The sequence below is a fragment of the Sceloporus occidentalis genome, unplaced genomic scaffold (assembly GCF_023333645.1).
Source record: "Sceloporus occidentalis isolate IW3139 unplaced genomic scaffold, rSceOcc1.0.p SCAF_74, whole genome shotgun sequence".
NCBI lineage: Eukaryota > Metazoa > Chordata > Lepidosauria > Squamata > Phrynosomatidae > Sceloporus > Sceloporus occidentalis.
The window spans coordinates 4,064,387-4,087,587 of record NW_028317054.1 but is presented as its reverse complement, the minus strand read 5'-3'; the positions used below and the strand labels follow the sequence as shown (position 1 = coordinate 4,087,587).

General features: G+C 33.1%; 3 protein-coding genes across 3 annotated transcripts; all 3 read right to left on the bottom strand.

Annotated features, from left to right (window-relative positions):
- Window positions 1–1,593: 1,593 nt before the first annotated feature.
- LOC149285984 (homeobox protein Hox-D10-like) lies at window positions 1,594–4,285 on the bottom strand. The gene is made up of 2 exons (XM_089494704.1): window positions 3,497–4,285; window positions 1,594–1,871 (listed from the first exon to the last, which is right to left on the bottom strand). Exons 1-2 carry the CDS (start codon window positions 4,233–4,235, stop codon window positions 1,594–1,596), a joined length of 1,017 nt encoding a protein of 338 aa, XP_089350830.1. The 5' UTR covers window positions 4,236–4,285.
- Window positions 4,286–10,323: 6,038 nt separating this feature from the next.
- On the bottom strand, window positions 10,324–11,722 carry LOC149285983 (homeobox protein Hox-D11-like). The gene is made up of 2 exons (XM_089494705.1): window positions 11,122–11,722; window positions 10,324–10,556 (listed from the first exon to the last, which is right to left on the bottom strand). The coding sequence occupies exons 1-2, from the start codon at window positions 11,720–11,722 to the stop codon at window positions 10,324–10,326; spliced, it is 834 nt and encodes a 277-aa protein (XP_089350831.1).
- Window positions 11,723–21,560: 9,838 nt separating this feature from the next.
- On the bottom strand, window positions 21,561–22,896 carry HOXD13 (homeobox D13). The gene is made up of 2 exons (XM_089494708.1): window positions 22,251–22,896; window positions 21,561–21,811 (listed from the first exon to the last, which is right to left on the bottom strand). The coding sequence occupies exons 1-2, from the start codon at window positions 22,894–22,896 to the stop codon at window positions 21,561–21,563; spliced, it is 897 nt and encodes a 298-aa protein (XP_089350834.1).
- Window positions 22,897–23,201: the final 305 nt, after the last annotated feature.

The following is a 23,201-nucleotide window of genomic DNA, read 5'->3' as shown; positions in this document are numbered from 1 at the left end:
AAAGCGTTTAGTTTAGGGCTAGAGAAACTGTATGCACCGCTGTCATAAACTGCCATTCTACTCTCAGGAAACTGAAATGAAAAAATAAGGACAGTATTCTCTGCGATCACAAATGGTAAGGCATCTACAGGAATCAAATCCATCTCCTCTAAAGTGCGTTACTCAGTGAGGAAACATATATTTTAATGTTATAGATATGTTGTAACCTATGATCTATGATTTTAACTCTGCAATGAATTTATTGCAGAGCCTCCATTATATGACAATTAATACAAAAAAGTTGTGTTTTGTTGTATACTAACATCTATTGCAGTGGTACCATTCATTAATCTAAACCCATATAAACAAGTATCAAACAAGCATGCGCTTGTAAACGATTACATTTATATATATATAAAAAAGGTCATACTTCAGACACATAAAATTGACATAAAAAACTTGTAGATTGTTGGGTGGATGGATAGATAGACAAAAAGATAGATAGATTGATATATAAATAGATAAATAATAAATAGCTATAGAGTCAAATGTATCGTATTTTATATAGGATAGCTTAAACAGATGCAGGTACTTCATTATTTATAAAGACTTGTATGTGGGTATATATATATATATATATATATATATATATATATATACATATATATATGTATATATATATGTATATATATATATATATACATATATATATATATGTATATATATATATATACACATATATATACATACACGTATAGTGCTTAATTTTATCTGCATATAGTTATAAATAAAATAATAGCTATAGATAAATAAGACTTACCTTCACCTAGGATGGTCTTGTTCTTGGGTGACAATGCACACATCAGATTACATATTAGTTACCTGTAAACGGGCTGCAAATGACTGAAACTGATAAATGAAATATTTTGCATATAATATTATTGTTAGCATCTAACCTGTAATACGTGCCAACAAGTCTAATACTTAAAATAATGTCACAAAACGGTTGTATAGGTATGCCTTTATAGAAAAAAAATGAAAGGAACAGGGGGGAAAACGTTTAGACAGTTTATTGCATCATACATGCATAACATAACATGCACAGTAGGGACATCGCTGGCTGAGAGCACGTATACCACATATCACAAGAACTTGAGTAGCACTAGGGGTACAAGCCCAGCAAACTACACCACTACGAACACAGTCTCGATTACAGAAAATGTGCTTTTTTCCCCTAAAGTCAGTAAAGGTACTCATGAAGTTTAAAATGCCAAAGTCCATGAAGTAGCACACTAAAATGCCATTATTATTCATATGTAAAAAAACATGAAAAAGAGTCACATTTGCTTGGATATGTTGAATAAGTTAAGACCAAATTACAAACTTTCATCATATTTACCCTGCCATAGGGTGAAGAAAATAATTTACATGTGCTAGAGTTTTTTTTTATTATTTATATACTCATGGAAGTACATATTGACACTTGCAGCACTAAAAAATGAGAAGGAATCACATTCTAGATCACAGAAATGGTTCTGAAATGGTCTCAATGTCTCCCCTGCTTTTAGCAATGGCTGATAATTTTGTCAAACGTTTAATATCAAGCAGGTGATTTTAAGAAAAAGTCAGATTCGCGGTTAATTCACGGATTCGATTTTCTCTGCTCATCTTCTTTAGCTTCATTCTGCGATTTTGAAACCAGATCTTGACCTGCCGGTCAGTGAGATTCACACTCTTACTGATCTCTAGGCGGCGCTCTCGCGTCAGATACATATTAAACAAGAATTCTTTTTCTAACTCCAGTGTCTGATGCTTAGTGTAGGGGCACCTCTTCTTTCTGCCACTCTTTGCTGTTAACCAATTGCTTGTTGGGGTATCAGACTTGATTTCTTCTACCATAATAGTAAAAAGAAATAAAAAAAGTAAAAAGCAAGAAAAAAGAAAACAAAGAAAATGGTCTTAAACTTCTAAAATGTGCAGACTTGACAATGAACCTTAAAGGAAATTGTTTGACTTTCTCGTTCAGACTTATCCTAGTCAGAAAATTCCTGCAACATTATAAGTAGATAAGTAAGTAGATAGCGAATATATTCCTATATGGTCTGTCTATCATATACCTATACAAACATACACACAAATAATATATTCGCACACAATCATATAAATGTATAGGCTAATATTCTTGTGTTTGTATTTCTACACTCAGTACAGATGAATATATGCAAATGCTACACGCACACACTCACACACACATATATATATATATGTGTGTGTGTGTGTGTGGACATGAATCGATCTGTCATGCACTCACTTATTTATATATTATATATTATATAGTGTGTGTAGTATTTGCATATATATACATCTGTACTGAGTGTTGAGCTAGAAACACAAGAGTATTAGCCTATATATACTATATATAGTATATTTATATTTATATAGATCTATATCTATCTATATTTATATAGATATATATATATAGATATATAGATAGATATAGATCTATCTATATATATCTATGTATATATAGATATATCTATATACATCTATATCTATCTATCTATCTATCTATATATATATATATATGCACACACAATATATGTATATATATATAATGTATATAGATAAATAGATATAATATATATATATGCATATATATATATATATATATATACTATTTCAAGTTTGTCTTACCTCAACATTCGCAGATATATCAAAATCAATCACACTGTATTAGTTTACAGTTGTATATATATATATATATAAATTATTTGTCATATTGTTCATAACGTGTAAATGTTATATATTAATATGGTGCGTCTATGTGTGTATTTCATCACTACAATGCATGATATTTGTGAATGAAAAAAAATAATGTTACAATATTGTTTCATATGATATTTCTAGTTAGTTATCTATGAAAATTGCCCATTTTGGTGTAAATTGCTATTCCATTATCTGTAATAATGAATAGTAAATGCATGATTTAAAGAAAAAAAAACGTTAAAATAAAGGAGAGGACTATAATTTTTGGTTACTTTTTTTTTGGAGGTGAGTGTATCAATGACACACTCAATGGCGAAACAATAATAAGATTTGAGGAAATATTTAAAGTGGCATTTTTCAAAATGTAATACAAATCAATAAATCCTGACTCATAATGTAGATTTTCATATCATGAGCCCCTAACCAGCATATCCAATGTGACGATTACTTTTTTAAGGATATTGTCTCCAAATGGTACTGTACATTTAGTAATTCCCCTTTAACGGATTGTCCCCAGGCAAACCATTTTTAATTACCTTTTTATTTAGTGTGCTGATCATGTGCCTAAAGTTAATGATTCACATGTTTATTTTACTGTAAACCTATATGGGAATGTTCAATGTTTTTTTATTATTTTCGGGGCAGACGGAATTTTTAAAATTCCCAAATACATTCAAATAGCGACTTTTATGATCCTGGGGTCCCCAGGCAACAGCATGCAACTACTTAAATGCATCTGTATAATACCCACCTTTACTTTCTTTTTCTTGTATTTCTGGACTGGACACAGACACCTCAGCTAAGCAATTCCTGTCCTCCTGCAATGTAGTCTTGGAGTCTGGACTTTCTACTGGAGACACTTTCGATGAGTCTTGGCTGGTCGAATTTTCATTCATTTTTTTGTCCATCTGTAGTTGTGAAGATATCTGCGATTTGGAGGAGCCGCGAGGGTTTAGCTGTAACATTAGGGATGAACTGCTTTCTTGGTTATTATTGTACTCTTGGGGTTTTCCACTGGCGTAGGTCTGGCTCAGCCTAAAATATCCTGGGACAGGAACCTCAGAGTTTTCAACAGGACAGTTGTCAGAGACCAGTCTCTGATATGAAGGTACATCTGCAGGAATTACTTTTGATCTCTTATCAGAATACATACAGCAATTGGTTTCCTCCTTAATATTTGTAGGAAATGAACAAGTGGGGATTTGCTGTGTAACAGGTTGCTCTATTCGGCAAGACCTGTTCGGATCTGTCCAATTGTCTACTTGAGGTATATAGGGATGTACATTCATACCCATATTTTGGTGATTGACTTCTCTTTTTGCCAGTGATGGTAGGAGTCCACAGGTTTGCATCCCATAAGTCCCAATGTCTGAGCTAGGTTGCATATACATGCTGGCGTTGTTAGAATAGAAACTGTCACTTCTACAGGCACTGATCAAAGAATCTACTAAAAAAGTATTTGCAGCAGGAGAGCTGTTTGGAAAGGACATTTTGGGGAGGAATTTGAAGAAGAGAGATTGTGTCCTTTGTAGGCTGACATCTCTAGGAAAACATTCCCTGTGTAATTGTGGATGCCTCTGCACAGCCACATGACAAGTAAGCCAATGAGATTTGAAAATGGCCTTCAGCCTCTACCTCCCTGCAGGTCACATGGTCCTTGGGCAGCCTGGCTTGCAGCTCAAGCATGGTGAACAGCGACATCTACAACGTTACAGCGAAAATGCTGTCCAAGTGTTCTATGGCAAACCTGGCGCACTGCGCTGATTTAAGCTTATTTTTTTATGTATACAACAAAACAATAATCATTTTGCATTGAAATATTGACAACTCATTCCTGTTTTTACATAACAGAAAAAACAGATACATGTCTGTAAGTGTGCGCACACACCAAACCCTGAAAAAAAAATCTCAACGTAAATCTTTTTAATGATCTATATTCCTGGGACCTCATGGTTTTCTAATGCTTTTGAAACAAATTAAAGAAAGAGACTTTGGTGGGACAGTCTTTCCAGAAAAGATCCTTGGTGTATATGAGATGTTTTTAATCAAATACATTTGTGCTTTAGGACAACAGAGTGTTCATAAACTGGAATTTTTGTTAAGTGTCATTCTAATCAAGCAAGGAAAAATGTGATTTTATGGGATTCATAAAAGCATTTATTCCTGACAAACTGCAGGTACAAAAGGTTCTGGGATGTATTAACACAGATTACAAAGTATCAGGCAAGATCAATACTTAACTCATTTGCATTCTTGAGATACTTAGTGATTTTTCTTGCTACTGTTGCTTTTTTAAGAATTATACCCTTTGTTGCCACACACAGGGAGATATGTTATTATGAAATCAATCGAAACTTAGAAAAAGGAAAGATTCATAGGGGGAATTTATCATAATGGTGTTGGCATCATGAATTACTGAAAATTGTACCATGTATTTTTATTAATGAGGGTAACCAAAAAGGTCAAACTTTGTTTTAACTCAAGTTGTTGATTAATAATATCCTTATATCCTACCAGAGTAGTGGACAGTGCTTCAATTTTACATCCCTTTTGTTGCAGTTTTAAATTGAATAGTTGTTTGTCACAATGTCATAATATGTAATTTCTGGGTGGTTTATTAGGTTTTGATTACACGATAATTCTACTTTTTAGCACCATACGCCAACACACATTTTGGTAAATTTGTGTTCAAAATTGGAGATAAAAAGTTGGTAGCTCTCATGCCCATTTGAGGTTTATTTCAAACAGTTTAGGATTTTTGCAAATTACAAATCCCATTGCTCTTTTAAGTCCCTTTTTTGCAGGCATTTTTATTTCCTATGCAGTTAAAACAATAAAATGTCTGGTTCTGTGGCAATGAGACAGACCTTTGATAAAATGAAACCCTCTCACAGCTGTTCAAATACAACATCATTGTCAGGTTAAGAGCCAATGACATTTACAGCTTCTTTTGCAAAGCCTGTTTTCAGGGTTGTTAAATAGCTGGTGTTAGACTTTAACATATAAAACTTTAAGGAATATTTTCGAAAGAAGCCCAGCAAGAATACAGAATAACGGATTTAAATATGTGCTATGCTGCTTAAGCAGGATATCAGAAGAACTATTTAATGAACGCTAGCAATAGCATTTAAGTTAAAAAAAATATTTTCCTCTCATGTTTTGGATATGCTACAAAAGTACTTTGTAAAGTTCAGCAACTAAGCAAGTGGTAATCCTTAAGAAATGTTATATTAATACCTCTAAAGGGTGCATTAAAGCAAATCATTCCAAACAACATGACATTCATTTGAAAATTGTATTTATTTGTCATATGGCACATTTGTTGCAATTCGCTAGTTTACAAAATGCTATGAACATCTGCATCCTTCCTTTTCATAATGAAGATAGTATCCAACAATAGCTAGACTGTTTCTTTAGATATCTGTAACACAGAGTGTAGAATGTGTAATTACCAAGCATTCTCTCTCTTTATGTAGAATAAGCTCAAGCAACCGAATTATACGTGTTGGTAAACTCCATAAGACAAGAACAAATGTGTGATTTGCGTGTTTCTTTCCTGAGAACAGCACTTTTTACAAATACTTAACAGTTTAGATGAAATTGAAAAAACAATATTTACAATTTAGTGGCCCAACATTCAGTGACACCAGCCTAATTTTTTTAAGTGGGGATTTTGTTAAATACTTAATGAAACCTAAAAAAACATATACACAACGAAATGTGACAATGCCATGTAAGCTACATTTGTAATTAAGATATCTTAAATATCAAAGCTATGTTCTGCAAGCCCGTATTTGCTTGCATGTGCGTGTATATAACACAACACACACATAAGAGTGCGTGGATTCATATGAAATTGAGTATATTTAGGGAAATAGGTATTGTGTGTACATATTCATAAACACATAAGATGGATGGGTGGATGGGTGGATGGATAGATAGATAGATAGATAGATAGATAGATAGATAGATAGATAGATAGATAGAAAAATATAATGATCATTGACAATTTAAGATACACACTTTGATGTCAAATGGGTTGTAATGTTTTCCCTATTTTGGTGTGTGTAAACCTAGGTGTTAAGATATAAAGGTAATGGATTCGTCAAGAAGATAATACTGTTGTAATCTCGTGGAACTAGAAGCATTTCATTTTACATACAGCCTCTGAATTGTAAGGAAAACCCATTTAATGATTTTGTAGTCACCCCATTCTATTCCAGATAAGGAGTCATTAAAAAATCTTATGGCAAGATACATTGCCAGACGATCCCTGTATAGAATAATTGCTCAATCTGGATCCGAATAGGATATCACATTCAATTTGAATTATAAATTAAATATATTCATTTGCACACTTTTTCTATTTATTCCTTTCCCTATTGATCAGTAGAAGATTGTACCAGCATCGAAACAGAAATCCTCGCGAATGGATTCCACTCAGAACAGTAGATTGTACTTTAAGACAAGTGATATAGGTGCAGTAGCATGCAGCCTCTCAAAAGTGACAATATTTAGTATTATTCTGTAAAGATAATGATGTCGATATTAAATGAACCAATCTTCATAATGAGAAATATTACTTTCTACTTTTAGAATATGTTAGATGGTATAATATATATGTATATATATGTGTGTGTGTGTGTGTGTGTGTGTAATTTAAAATGTGTAATCATTTAAATTATCCTCTAATCAGTAAATTATTTTATTTTATTTTATAATTTTAATTATACATTCATCTATTTTATTTTAAACGCTCTAATCTTAATTTCTGCAGCAAAACACGTAATGTGCTTTCTATATTCGTCTCCTAAGTAATGCTTTTACTTACTAAACCAATTTTGATAACATTTCAGATTTATTTCTAACAAAACTGGCTTTTTGCTGTCTTTTAAAAGATTCGTTTGCTTGTTAGAATTACATATTTGTAACGAAACAATCTGGAAATCAACAAATACTATCCTTTATATCTGGAAAGCGGACAGGCAGTGGAAGAGTAAATGAGAAACACGATATATATATATATATATATATATATATATATATATATATATATATATATATATATATATATATACATCGATATCTATCTATATATTTATATGCACACACACACATTGTCTGCTTTATGTCCTTAGTGTTTTCCAGCCTCCGGCGTATCTGGTCATAAATACCTTAGCATAAGAGTGGTGTGTCCACGGAAAAGCTGATTATAAACCTTCAAATTTGGTGTTAGCTTTCAACTATGTAGGCTGCTTGCACAAAAAGGCTCCCTGCAGCTAACTCTGTAATCCCCATTTCTTAATGATGTGTCTTAATAATGTAGAAAAAAACAAAAGCATTAAATATATTAAGAATAATTAGGCTAGTGGTGTTAACTTTATGTGTTATCCTTCTAGAGCCCCGAACGCTTAAAATTATATTTCTTTATCAGGCATATTATATTTTTCAGTGCTTGCATGGAAATAATTTTGAATGTGATAAAGCTACCTATAAATTATGTCAGCAATAATTCAAGCGGCTAGAGAAAAATCTAGAATCCTTATGCGACTTGATTCCTAATTTATTGGTAAAGCTCAGATATGAACACTCTCGTAACAATCATTTCCAGTACAACAGTCGCCCTCTAGTGGATGTTAATAATACAACACATTTAATATGTAAACTAGCATTGTTTCTGGTTGTATCACACTAACCTGTTTGCTTAGAAACCACATTAATTTAGACTTTTTGAATATTCTTTATGAATATAGTATACCTTCCTATATTTGTCAAAGGGTTCTTAAAGAGAAAACAAGATTTTTTATATTACAGATTACGATGGCACCCTTGTAAAAATATCATCATATTGTTGTTACTAACAACAAAAAATTAAAGCTCGTTATTGCATTTATTATTGTTTAAAAATATACTGGAATATCATCCAGTTGCCTCCTGTAATACCGTGAGATTTTCATGTGCTATATACTTTAAAGGGATATTAAAATAATCTAATTCTGTAATTTACAGTTGAACTTCAAAGCATCAAATAAAATCTAAACTTGGTTTCAAATAAAAAAACATAATCAGGTACTATTCTAAAAAATATGTTGCAAAATATAATGTATAATATAGGAAAAAAATGTATATGTCCTTCCTTTTTTATATAAATTGATTTAAAGTTCCTGTTACTTAATCTAGTTTTCCTGTTCTAGATATTTTAATGTATGTTTGTGGGTGGTAGCACAAAAAAAAATAATAGGAGATCTTTAATACACTTAATTATTCTGGGAGGTGAAAGGTGATGGGTGACCTTGACGTTTTGGAAGTTCAAAGGCAAATGCTTAGTATTTTGTCTAAATTGAAGCAATTTTCTTTTCTTCTTTTTCTAAAAACAGTATATATTTTTCATCCTTTGTTCTAGGTTCCTTTTGGTAGGTCTGTTTCTTAGTCCCTGTCTAACTTTACTTTGTGCCAAGATAATAACGCCCACTAAGTGCCATTGAAGGAACCAGCCTCCTTTCTCACTTCTCCTTTATTGCACTTTGCGGAAATCTCTTTTAGCCCACCAGAAGGTGTATAATATAGGCCAATTATGGTCCTTACAACCACTGTTTTTATTGTGTTGTCTAGACAGTTCAAGGTTTTGTAAACAGCCCAGTAGGTCACGCATATAAAGAGTAAAGAAGGGAAAAAATTTAACCAAATTCTTCAGGCAACAAAATAAACAGATTTCCCAGATCCGTCACTTTTGATCCTACAAAAGCAGAGGGGAATCTAAAACACCAAATGTCATTTTGTTCCATCAAAATTGCTTTTAAAATTGCTTTTATGTAGGAAGAAGGCTTAAATGCATTGGCAGATACCTATTCTATACATTTTGGTTTAGAATTTTATATTTAAGCACCTAATTAATTCTCTCACTTTTATATTTATTTTATTTTCTGCTATATCCAACTATCATTTTTCAAAATCGACATATTTCCATGGATAGTTTAACAGCTTGAAATGTAAATTCATACAAAATGTGTTTGCGTTGGTAAAAAATAATATTGAAAAATTAATAAATATATACATAAAGGGGTTATATAATGCAATATATGCCTGACATAGATACCAAACGATCTTTCAGACATCGAATCTCATGCAATTGATCCAAGAAAACGCCATTTTACTATAAATACGTTGTCACGAGAGAACAATTTTCGTGCATAAACAAAACACTATATGTATGTATATACACACACACATATATATATATATATATATATATATATATATATATATATATATATATATATATATATATATATTGCAACGTTAAATTCACTTAGTTATTTCATATTTTACGTAAAGGTTTACTGTAGTCATTATAGTCACTGTACGTGAAACTCAATCCTACATGTTTAAGTCAGTCTAATACTGTATAATCAGTGTTATAGATTGAGGAAAAAACACACCATTGGCTGTAATCACTAAGTGACGTTTTCAAGAGCCTTTCCTTACCAAGAAGGCATCCTCCAGAGATTTGGAAATCCTCTCAAGATATTTCAAGTTCCAAGTAAATTTAAAGTAGTTATCCTTGTGTGCAGTCCCATTTCAAAACAGAGGGTTTCCGGTAAAATACTGAAGTCGATCCCTATTGAGTTTCTTTTCTTTCATCCTTCGGTTCTGGAACCAGATTTTCACTTGGCGGTCAGTGAGGTTCAGCATCCTGGACAGTTGTAACCTCTTCTCCTTGTTGATGTATACATTGAAGAAAAACTCCCGCTCCAGCTCTCTGATTTGATACTTGCTGTAAGGGCATCTTTTTTTCCTAAGTCGTTGGGAAGCTGTCATATATAATTTTAAAAAGCAAATGAATACATAATAGGATCGTTGCTTTAGCGCTGTGAATTAACTTGCTTGGTAAAAAGTTGTCAAATAAGGTAAAATCCTAAAATATAATTAATATGTGTAAAACATATATATTTATTAGTGTATATGTGAATTGTAATATGAATAAAATTAGATAGTGAATCACACGAACATTAAAATAAATGAATTAAATGTGTTGATACATTTTGTATAGCTGTGTGATAGAAAGTATACGTATATAAATATATATATATATATTTACGTGTATAAATGCATGAGTCTGTGCAGGTTTTTACCCCCACATATATAGAACATCATTGCTTTAGGAATTCTAAAATGCCCACCGTATCTTTTGATAACACAAAAGGAACATGTTCAACAAAAGATCATCTTAAATTAGTTCCCTGTCGTAAACACGCTTTACAACGCTAAAGGAACCCTTATAGGATATATAAAACCCTTGAATGCTTATAAAATCGCACATAAAACCTAGCCTGACAAAGTGTTGGCCTTGTACTCTTGCCCCCATTTGATGCCTACCTGAGCTGTTGCTCTTCTCTGTTGCTACCTCCCCAGAAGGGGACGAGTCGGGGCTATTTTCGTTTGTCACTTTCTTGTCCTGGGAAGAAATGGTTTTACTGGCGGGGTTTGTAGTTTTCAGCTCAGATTTTGTCGACTGATCTTCCACTTCCATCTGGTATGTTGATGCTTGGGTCGTATCATAAAACTGGTCAAAGCCCTGTGGAAGGATCCCATTCCTTCCCACTGTGCTGTAGAAGTTAGAGGGAGTAGTGGAAGATCCATGGTGATTGCAGACTGAATCCGACTTGAATAACATATCCGATCTCCTGTTCGAGGGCTGGATGAGGTCCCTGTGCATCACATCATCACTGGGGTAATACGAGGGGTAACTGCCCCTGTACTGCCACTTACTGCGTTCCAATCCATACTCCCTGAATGCCACTTCCCTCACAGGTTGCACATGAGATAAATTGGATGAATAGGAAAAAGTCATTGGGCAGGAGGAGGACTGAGACAAAAACGAGGACTTGGTTGAAAAATCCGATGGAGACACATAGTAAGCACAGCCAGGCAGATACATATTGGATGCACTGTTGTTGCAATTCTCAAACTCAGTCATGTCTCCCTTTTTGCGATTGAAAGCAACAAGGAGATTTCACTGCATTGAACAAGATCCATCTATTGCTCAAGAGGGCTTGGACAGCCTCAACTAAGGAAAAACCGTGAACGTGTGCTGACGTGCAATTCATCTTGATTGATTCTAGTGGTAATTATGTCACGTGATCCCATGTAGAATGTCCTTATATCTATAAGAGCCCTGCAGGATGAAACATCCTGCTCACACTGCACAAAGGTGCTACACTGTAGTACATTATACACCTTCTGCCATCCGAAAAAAACTCGCCCCCTCCCTACTTGTCCGCCCCCATCCCATCAGTTATTGATATATAAGTAAACGGAGCGTATTAATTATATGGGATAAGGCAGCCTCTGGCATCTTCCACCAGAATCTACATTTTACTAGGATCTACAATGAACATGATTGTGGATATGCACCTAGTAAAAAAAACCATTATATATTAGAGATAATCGTTCACACTTCAAATATATTCTGGACCTTAGTACTGCAGTACAGATAATCTCCCATTATGACATGGAATCGCATTGTCTGACATTATGATGCTCGAATTCATTATTAAAACAGAGGCACCAAGCAAAAATCCTTAATTTCACCGCATGCATACAATGGGTGCAAACAAAGCACAAGACCATACACATTTAGAAATGTAACCATAGATAACATACACACACATAAGAAAATACATTTGCATATGCGACGCTAATATATACACTCTGCAACAACACAGATATTATTTTTACATACATGTAAAAAAAAAATACATATTGTTTTCAACTGAAGACCTTTTGTGGTTCTACGTCTTTTTCCATGTTGGCCCAATGAAAGGTATCATCTTCGACTGAAGACAGCTAATTTATAAACATATCCACTTTTCTATGACGCACGCATACGAACATATATTATTCTTGGTTTACTATATAGAAGAAAACTAATGCTTTCAAATATATGACCGCAATCAATAAAATCTAGTTGGAGCGTAAAACTGATCCCAAGGCTTTTTCTGCGGCAGTATAGGCACCAGAAAACAAATCAACTGGAAAAGGCATGATCACTTCTCGAAGCCTTTGGAACAATTTAATGTGTGATTTTTTTGGAAATAATGAAGGGTTGAAGTAGAATCCAAAAAATGCCAAAAACGAACCTCATAGATTAGCCAAAAAAAACATATCTTCCGCTCTGTAATAACAATAAATATTTTCTTCAAATGGGAAATATTTAAAACAGCAAGAACAACCACAAAAAGTCACTTCTAGCAATTGAGCCTGAAATCGTGTTTTCACGAGTATATTTACTACTGTTTAAAAGTGCAAAATACAATTACAAATTCTATTCGTCTTGGCAAACAACCTACCGCTCAATAAACTGTGTACACCAAGATTCCGTAGGTATGGAAATCAATATTTAATCCTTCACATGTTTCATCTTTGTACAAAATTCGAAAAGGCTAAAATTAAACTTAACGATCGCAGTATATTCCAGAAGCCAAATTATATTACTCTTTCACCAAGCACACATGTGTGTCCAGGAAATTGCTTATAAGTCATTAGTAGTGAGATTGCACATGTCATGGACTTCAAATAAGCAGGTAAATCGAATGGGTTAATGTATATACATAAGGTTCTAAAATGACTTTCAGAGATATGAAGAACTACCTATCTAATACTCGTCTATCGTATATAGATCATATATCCATCTCTCTCTCTCTTTCTCTCTCTCAATACTTAATCTGTCTTAAAAATAAGGAAAACACGGTAAACACTGTGCACGCGCAGATTCGTACATTGTGTGGTTTTTAATACGTCTGTCTGTATTTAATTTCCCATTTATTCTTACGTATGCAGACGAGTATATTGACACATTTGAAAAAAAACATCTAGCGCTTACAGTACTGGGTATGTAAATGCATACATCTAAATATGTATGTATGTAGGTATATATATATATATATATATATATATATATATATATATATATATATACCTACATACATATATGTGTGTGTGTGTGTTTGTACTAAAGTCTACTATGTCTTATGTATTATATGTGCATTAAGGCATTTAGAGAGCTGCGTAGATATATCTTTCTATTCATCTAAAGGTATTCATTCGTTACTTGTTAATCACTTGTATAAAGTTATTACTCTCTACACTGACACAAATGTATAGGAACAAATAACTAATTGACACAAAAATGCATGTAGGTTACCCTTCGTTTATTTTAACTCAAGCGCTATGGAACGTATTCTTTCGAAAATAACTAATGGATATATCAGTAATAACATTACTAGGATTATTACACTAGATGAGTAGGGGACCTTGATTTTCATAATTTTCGAATTAGTTCAAACAATTAAGCCAATAAAACAAAATGAAAATCATACTGTTTTACCAATGAAAAGCTGACGATAATAACCTCTATATGGCCAAACAACCACTGCTAGGACTCCAAGTCACAGCATAAACACCAAATTACAGACAAAATGGCGCTTATGGACTAAGCTAGGAAAAAATACACACAAAGCCTGCTCAGGCTAGATACGTGTTAACATGTATATGTATATATCAAAAGTAAGGCCAGCTACATGTAAACAAACACACACACTTTCCTATGTGTACATGTGCACAGATAAAGGTTTATATAAATTTATTTTCACAAGAGCACACAAACACACATTAATAAATTATATATATATATATATATATATTCAATTAATTGACCAATACTTTGATTTTTTTTCGTAAGCAGCCAGCACATCAGTATATCCAGACACATTAGAGGGGAGGTATACTTTACCATTGGATGTCTTGAAACATCTGCATCCATTTTTCTGACTGAACAGGTATCTAATTCCATCTGACAAATACAGGAAGTCGGATATAATATAGCACTATAATTGTGAGGGTACACATTAATGAAATAATAATATTCAATGAAGAAACGCAGTGCCATAGAGATAGAGGAGATTCTGTGGTATAGTTTGTACCACCCAAGATAAGACACTAACTTGACCTTAACTTTGTTATGGCGCCCCCAGTATCTGCGGAACGTGAACAGACGCTGTCTGGCAGCTCTCGTAAAAACTGACTGGAGAAGAGATTCTGAGTCATTTCATTTATGGCCACCACAGTTCTGCAAGAAAGCTTCCCCCTTCCTCCTCACAATGTAGGTATTTTTGCTTGTTTAGCTGGCAGTGTAATGCCTTACAATTGAAACATATGTGACTTCTATCAGCATGGCAGCTGCACACTGTATAATACCTCCACCATTTGCTAAGGTGCTAAGCTATGCAGACAGTCCATATGTAGCTTCAGATCAGGGTTGCTAAGAATTTCCATTGGGCAGTCTAGATCCAACTTATCTAGATATATATCTAGATCGATCGATAGACATATCTATCTATCTATACCCCGTTTCTACCCATCTACTGTGAGCTTCTTTCTCCATAAATCTTTGTACAAAGACACCAAAGTCACAGTACTTGATTGTTTATATAGCAATGTAGTGCAATCCAGTATACTAATTTGTTTCATGCAAATACGAATTATCTAACTGTATGTCTGCCTATCTTTCTCTTTATCTATCTATCTATCTATCTATCTATCTATCTATCTATCTATCTATCCTGACACAATCATATAGGCTAGCATAGATTTAGTTTTATATTTCCGAGTACTTATGTCCATTGATTATATGTATGATTTCTTTTTTTTTCACATTGATAATTTGTGTTACGCCCCACACATAAAGTGTGCTATAGTTAATGCGAAATAAATTATTATGCAGATCGTTATAATGTAAAATGTTCTGGGGCATTTCAGACGTGTAAACGCGAAATATATATATATATATATATATATATTTAAATGTATGTATTTATATATATATATATATATGTATTTGTATATATATGTGTGTATTTATATATAGTGACCAATTGAACTCGCTTTTGTCTAAAAATATTACTAAATGTGGTAACATTTTAAAAAAGAGTGTCATGTATTTTGAATATTATGTTGTATTTCTAGATGAGATATTAAACAAGATTTATTCATATTGTGAGATGAGACTTTATTTTTTTTTTTTTTTAAATCCATGTTTTCTTTTAGTGTTTGTGACCTTGACTGACTAAGCAAGGATTTCAGAATAACGATTTCTTCCTAATATCCGGAATACTTAAGAATTTCAGATGAATTGGAATGCGTATCAAAGAGAATAGTGAATTCTACAGAGTGACTTCCTATTCTATTACTGCGCTCTTATTATAAGTGTAAGACAATGCACACAACATTCAGCTGTTAAAGTCATTTAACTGTTTACACAAACGAGGAACTCAATAGGCCAATTGCTGAATATATAGACACCTCAATCTTGCATGTATGAAGGAAAATATTCATTTTTAATAATATTAAGTGGCTTTGGGTTTTTTTGTTGTTTTTTTATGCTGCAAACTGTATATCTTTAAGTTCATTTCCCACGCGCATGGGAAAAAAACGAAATTCTGCATATCTAATTTCTGTGTTTTGACCTCATGCTCAAGTGCTCCTAGTGCGCAAATCCACAGAGCTTCTTCTTATCAGACACTTGGTTTGGGTGAATGTTATTATTTCTTACGTTTTAATTTCAATTTATTACTCAGGGAAACAAATAGTCATGCGCAAAAAAGGTTTACTTTTTTTACACCAAAGACTAAATTTTGCCTTTCAAACTATTCCTGCAAGTCAAACATTATTTTTTTCCTGTCCCCTTTAGTGTTCCTATTACGTGTTTTACGAATAGCTGATCTCTAATGCAAATTATTCTTGGATATTTCTTACTAAAAATAAGGTACTATATATATATTCTAAAACGGATCAGACATAGCGTCATTAAGAAATGAATGTGTATGTTTTATTCATCCTCGAGATTTAAACATACTTTAACTTTTTCCTCAAAAATGTAAATTTGTACCACATGTGGTCAAATTACCTCCTGAATGTAAACTAATTGACAAAACTATTCTGTCGCGGTATGTGTATGCGATATCCCAATGCGGACAAAAAAAGAGAAAATAAAATTCATACATAGAATACATTCTTACTAGTATATTAGAAACCGGAATGCGCATCAACATAGAAAACACTTTGTCTAATGTTTTACATTTTCTTTATTGAAACGTTACATTAAATACATTTCTTATGCTATGTTAAAATACAATCTCTGTGGATTAAATATATATATATATATATATATATATATATATATATATATATATATATATATATATATATATATATATACATACATACATATATACCCATGCATCCAAACACTTAAAGAACACCCAGGAATTCGTCTTATTTATACACATGTGCTTTTGGTTAAAAATATCACACTTTTCTTGCTTGGAGGGTTTTCAAAGTGCATTGATAACATTTGTTTCAGCTATTGGAGCATGTCCTCACACAAAGGCCAATGGCAGGGTCCTTGGATGTCTGCTGTTCTGTCACGTTCAAGTGGACTGCATTCCTGGAGTTCTCATTTAGACTCAGTGGTTTGAATAAAAACAAAGCCAGTGGGTCTCATGAACTTATCGTTTCCGTTTATTTTCATTCTACTATATAATTCCTTTCCATGGGGGAATTTATGGTAAGATTTCCTGGGATCAACATTCTGCATGTTTGCACTAACACATTAAACCAAATATGACATTAGGAAGAGACGCAATGAACAGAGATTCAATTCATAATGTTAACATCCGCCAAACTAAAACAAATTTAAAAAATTCATTTATATCCCATGGCCTTCTAACGACAACTAAATGACACAAACAAGATCATCAGACTAACAAGTATCATCTTATCCATCTAGCATTTTTTATCCATTGTGTCTGAAAATGTGTTGAAGGGTATGAGTGTAGGGTAGGTCTTGTTAAAAATAAAATGTTTATTCACTTACATAAATAATAACACTACATAAACAATTGTTGTAACTCGACCAACCTATGTCCATGTTCTACCTAATTGATGGACATTTTGCACAAATATAAGATATTTTACAGTCCTCCATACTGGATTTTTACCGGTATTACTCAGTTTTACATATATATATCAGGATCTGGTATTTGTCATCCTCTTAATTCGTATTTGATCAGTGCACAAAAAACAGGAGGAACCAAGCTAGGTTAAAAATGTCTGTTTCTGCCATTACCATTTAGACACCAGAAGATGGCACACAACTTACACTTATGTGGTTAAAGAGGGGAATAATAAATAAATAAATAAACAAAGAGAACACAGAACATAAAGGAAACCCCACAAAATGGAAGATTAAACAAACAAAAGACATCCTATTCAGTAACAACGTGGAAAGACGTAGGAATTTTGCAGCCCAGTGTCACATTCCTACTTTAAGAAATCCTACAGACAAACATTTAAATATTCCAGTGTGTATGTGTATCATATAACTAGTTTAATTATGAAGTGCGCTTTCCTTTGAGAAATTATGTTTTTATTTAATTTGATAGCCTATTTGAAAAATGTATCTATTATCTTGTCACGTATCGCATAATATTCCGCTTAAATCTCTTTAATATGTGGCAACCACAAAGGTATAACAATTTTTTATGTGAAACTGAAGCCATGTCGTCAGAAGAATGAAGTAAACAAACAAGTAATTTAAATTCAGTTATAATTAACTTATTTTACGATTAAACTGAAGATGTTGGGAGGAAAATCTTAATATATGCCTCCTCGCCTTATCTTAAATCCCAGACCCAATCACGTCACAAGTACAAAATAACTAATTTGGCCCGAGTTTAGCATCTCTGGGGTTTTTTTTGTGGTTTTTTTTACAAATTTAAAATTGGTATCAATTAAATAACACATGCACTCTTTTATACCCCATGATACAATTAAAGATCAACTTTGTCGAGGCCTTTGTTCTTGTTATATTCCCACAAACTTTGTTTAACTTAACAACGAATCTAAATTCAATCACCTTCTAGAAGACACGAAAACACTAGTTTCTGCAAATTACTTTTTTAATAACCTACTTGGATTATAACGTACTGGATTTGTAAAAACATAACGGATACAGACTTCTATAAGGAGTTACTTACAAAATAACATTTAATAAAGCATCAGTATTACAATACCTCTTTTATATAGAAACAAGGCATTTCTGTTGTAATTATGAACAGCCAGTCATTCGCTTTGATGTTAAGAGTTTGCATAGCCAATATAAATTCTAAAATAATTCTAAAGTATACATATACTTATAGTGATATATATATATATATATATATATATATATATATATATATATATATATATATATATATATATATATATATATATTAGACGTACCTCTACACAGGCGTACATTGATAACATTATTTTTTCTTATTTAACTTTGTGACATAGCCTGATGCAACGTGGTATGCGTCGAATTATCCTTAAAGCAAATCACACACCTTTTTTGATATTTGACTTGTATCTTTAAGAATTTTCGGTGTCTTCTGTGCTAAATACGTTAACAAAGTAAAATTACTACATTTAAACTGAAAACCTACAGCGGAACTGGAAAATATTTTTATGGAACTGCAGTACCGAAAATATCCAGAAGGTGTCAGGATAGTATCACTTATCAAAACGTCTGTCTGCATTGTTTGCAATTACTAGGTCTTTATACTCTTATACTCTGTTCTACGCTGGTTTTCTAGAATGCACCACAAATAAGAACAGAATAAGATTAAACATTATGAAGGTTTTAATTTTATAAAAATATTAAGATTAGTTATACATGCATACATGCATACATGTATTTATGTTTTATATTCATTATTTTAATTTGTTTCCCCTATTTTAAGAACACATGTACAGTTATAATTTTGTATATACACTTCCTGGAAGGAATTATATTTATGCTAAAATGTAATATGATTTTAAATATTGTATTGTGAATGTAAAGACTGTCAACCTATTAGTTTTACTACCTATTAGTACTCATCCTCCCCATTACTACACATAATTTACACAGTGAAACGATATTCCTCAAAAAAAAGAGAGAATATTTGTTCTTTGCGTTACATAAGAATTGTACATAGTTGGTTATTCTACCATTATTCTCCTTAAAACCAGTTATATTAACATTTTTGAGAGTTCTGTAAACGTTGATAAGTCTTAGGTTCAAAGGGTAAAGATCGCCTATTAGCTGAAAGGAGCACTTTTTTCTTTAAAGATCTGGTGAAATTTATTGCACAAGTTTCGCCTCAGGAAAAGTATTCACTTCAATCGTGTTTACTAGCCTCAGACAGTTTACAAATTCTCAATATCAAGTACGAAGCTGCTAGCCAGAAGTTTAAGAATGAGAGATCTCCCTAGGTGATACTTTTCAATAAAAATAAAAAAAATATGAAAGTTTCTTATCCAGGACAAAACATATTGCTAATTGTAATTCTTGATCTACAAACCCACATACTGAGATCTCAGTTAATTGCTTACCCATTAACAGTATTGAAATATACGATACAAAACACTGTAAATGATCAGTTTGAGAATTTGGGTATAGGTAAATAAATAGGACGTATTTGTACACATTGTTGAGAATCTGCTATGAGTTTATTAAACGAAGTTTAAAAAAATATGATTTTCATTCAAAGCAGAAATTAATTTGGAGGCCATAATAATAATAGTTACTTTTTTACTTTGAAAATCAGTGACATAAGTGCTTTACAAAAGAAGTCTTTTTTAACAGAGAAAAAATAATTTCAAATATTCATCTGATGTTATTTCAAAAATCTATTGATCTATCTTAAAAAGTACATTTGCCATTGTAAAGCTTAGCAGTTTGGGGTTATGCTAATTACTAAAGAAAACAGCGAAAACAAAACAGAAAATTATCAATATTTCTCTGGTCAATGTGAAGGAGCAAATCCTAATTCAATATCCACAAGTAAGTGAAAATTGACTTGTTGATAGCTGCTGGTTTTATTTGATCTGGATTTTCATGTTATGGATTTCAATTCATCGAAAAGTATATTAAAAAGTTCCAAAATAAATACATGATAGAAAATAATTTGTGACAAAAAAAATGTACTTCCTTTTTTTGGATGTAACTAGTGCTTGGTTTATTTTTTGGATTACAGGAGGAAACAAGTTGCCACAAGACACCATGTAGGTATCATATAAAAAAAATCATACATATTTTGTTACAAAATGTTATACTGTAATGGGAAATGACTTTCACAACATCTAATTGAAGAAATACATTTGTGGTTTGGCTTAAAAAAATCAAAGATTGATCAATGTTTTATTTTTTGAAGAGGGAATAATATAAAAAAAATATTTAAAATATGTTAATTGTAGCACAATACTGAATTTTGTCAAAATGGAAATTTGGCAGGGTAGGCAGTGCCAAAATGTGATTATAATTTATACACTCTATACAGATCTGAAATGCATGCAAATATAACATTTTCTCGAATTTCAGGGTTTCCCAGTGGCCTCTGTGGTGAAATATTGATGCCATTCAATACCGAATTATTCCTGAGACACAACGGTTTCCCATGATGAGAGATACACATGCGATCAGTATAATCATTTACAAAAGTCACTTCCACACCAGGTAGTCGGTGCATACGATTTTCAAATGGTCCCTTAATAAGGACTATGGGCGGTAAAATACAGTACAAAAATAGAATAAAGATGAGTAACTGGTTGGGGGGAAAACTGATGTAGTTGTAAAGAAAAGACTGAAAATTGTCTGTGTAATACACACATTCCATACATAAATAGTTTCAGGTTTTAAAAAAGATTATTTGGAAATATGATCCAGAAGATCAAGAGATATTGTCCTTAAGTTTGGAAACTATTTTTTTGTCCTTTACTCTCCTGTTTTGAAACCATATCGTGACTTGTCTTTCAGACAGATTTGTAGCCGCCGAAATTCTTCTCCTTTTGTCTTTGTTAATGAACTTGTTGAGGGCATATTCGTTCTCCAGTTCTTTCAATTGAAGTTTGGTGTAAGGGACTCGCTTCTTTCTTCCACGCCTGTAGACACACATTTCTGGTTGGTTCAATGTAACATCTCCTAAGAGGGACAACAAAACATTGATTGCATATTCGATTTCACAACTATTTAGATGTTTAGATTTAGTACATTGGCATATGGACTAAGCATTGATACACCAGAAGACTTTACAGTAACAATCCATATACTCATATGTGGAATCAAAGATGTTACAAATAATGATATCTCCAATATTTCACAAATTCGTAAATCTCCCACATAACTCATATAACAGGTCCTTTTCACTGTGCTTGTTTTACAGAAAAATGCCGTATTTATCCTATTTTGAAACGTACAGGTTTCAAGTGGAATAAGCTTTTGACCAGAACTGTCCTGTATAATAATTATTTTCATTAAGTAACTAGGATTGTTTACAATGTAACTTCTGGCACTATGAAGAGCAGTAATTGCTCACTAATTTGCTTGCAACAAACTCCCTCCCCTTTCTGTTTATAGATACCTGGGAAAGACGACTTCCAGAAATGCGAGGCTTGGGACTGATCTTTACAATAAACTTGACTGTTCCAGCCATTAGCCAGAGTCCATGACTGATAGCCTTCCATTGATATGTAAGTCTCATGTCTAGGCTCTCCAGAGCCAAAAGTTGACACCATATCTAAATATCCTGGAACATGTTGGTACGGGTTTGTATAACCCTGGAAATAAGACACTTCCTTGGCCCTTGAAGACACGTCGCTGCTGGGGACACTTGTACTAGCCAGACTAGATACGTCCATGTATTTCTCCACTGGAAACCCGCCTATGGGGGGGTGGCTGGATGATTTAAGGGTGCTCTGCTGCAGACCAACACCATGAGACATACGACAACTGTAATATCCGTTCCCAAAGTGGTAGCCATATCCCAAAGATGGGGCAGACGGCCCAGAAGAAGCTGGACACTGAGGACCTTCTTTAGTGGGCTCAGATCGTGTAGAATTGGACCTCTCAGGACCAGGGTATGCTAAGCCAGATCCTGTTCTGCTGGATGAAGTACCAAACACAGCGGGAGTAGAAAGAAAATTCCTGCACTGGTTACTGGAGGAGCCCTCTCCCCCCCTCAGTCCTTCCATCTCCCACTGACTGCGTTTGCTCAGGGCTTTGCACATCGCTGTTTCAGTCCAGTGCTGGGCATAGTGTAAACTGTTATCCCTTCGAGCAGGTTAGATCATTGTGGTACGTTTATAAAAACTAAGTTCAGGTTGGGAGGGGTGTGGGGGGAATCATTTTACAGATCTGTTTGCAGTAGCCAAGACTCCAAGCATTGGTTAGCTTCAGTCACGTGATCCAAGAAACCAGAATTAAACCCAGAGAGTAATCATCCCACTTCACCGTTCCAGGAGATTCTGATTTCCACCTAAAATATTTTCTTTCGTTTCTGTTTCCTCATCTACATTTAATTGCATATTTTCCG

What these genes read in the sequence shown, in the direction of transcription:
- LOC149285984 (XM_089494704.1), bottom strand. Translation starts at nt 4,235, where the DNA reads ATGTCCTTTCCAAACAGCTCTCCTGCTGCAAATACTTTTTTAGTAGAT. An exon ending in ACAAGAAAAAGAAAGTAAAG is followed by an intron (nt 1,872 to 3,496) that starts GTGGGTATTATA and finishes CTATTATGGTAG; the next exon opens with AAGAAATCAAGTCTGATACC.
- LOC149285983 (XM_089494705.1), bottom strand. Translation starts at nt 11,722, where the DNA reads ATGACTGAGTTTGAGAATTGCAACAACAGTGCATCCAATATGTATCTG. An exon ending in AGAGAAGAGCAACAGCTCAG is followed by an intron (nt 10,557 to 11,121) that starts GTAGGCATCAAA and finishes TATATATGACAG; the next exon opens with CTTCCCAACGACTTAGGAAA.
- HOXD13 (XM_089494708.1), bottom strand. Translation starts at nt 22,896, where the DNA reads ATGTGCAAAGCCCTGAGCAAACGCAGTCAGTGGGAGATGGAAGGACTG. An exon ending in CTGGAAGTCGTCTTTCCCAG is followed by an intron (nt 21,812 to 22,250) that starts GTATCTATAAAC and finishes TGTCCCTCTTAG; the next exon opens with GAGATGTTACATTGAACCAA.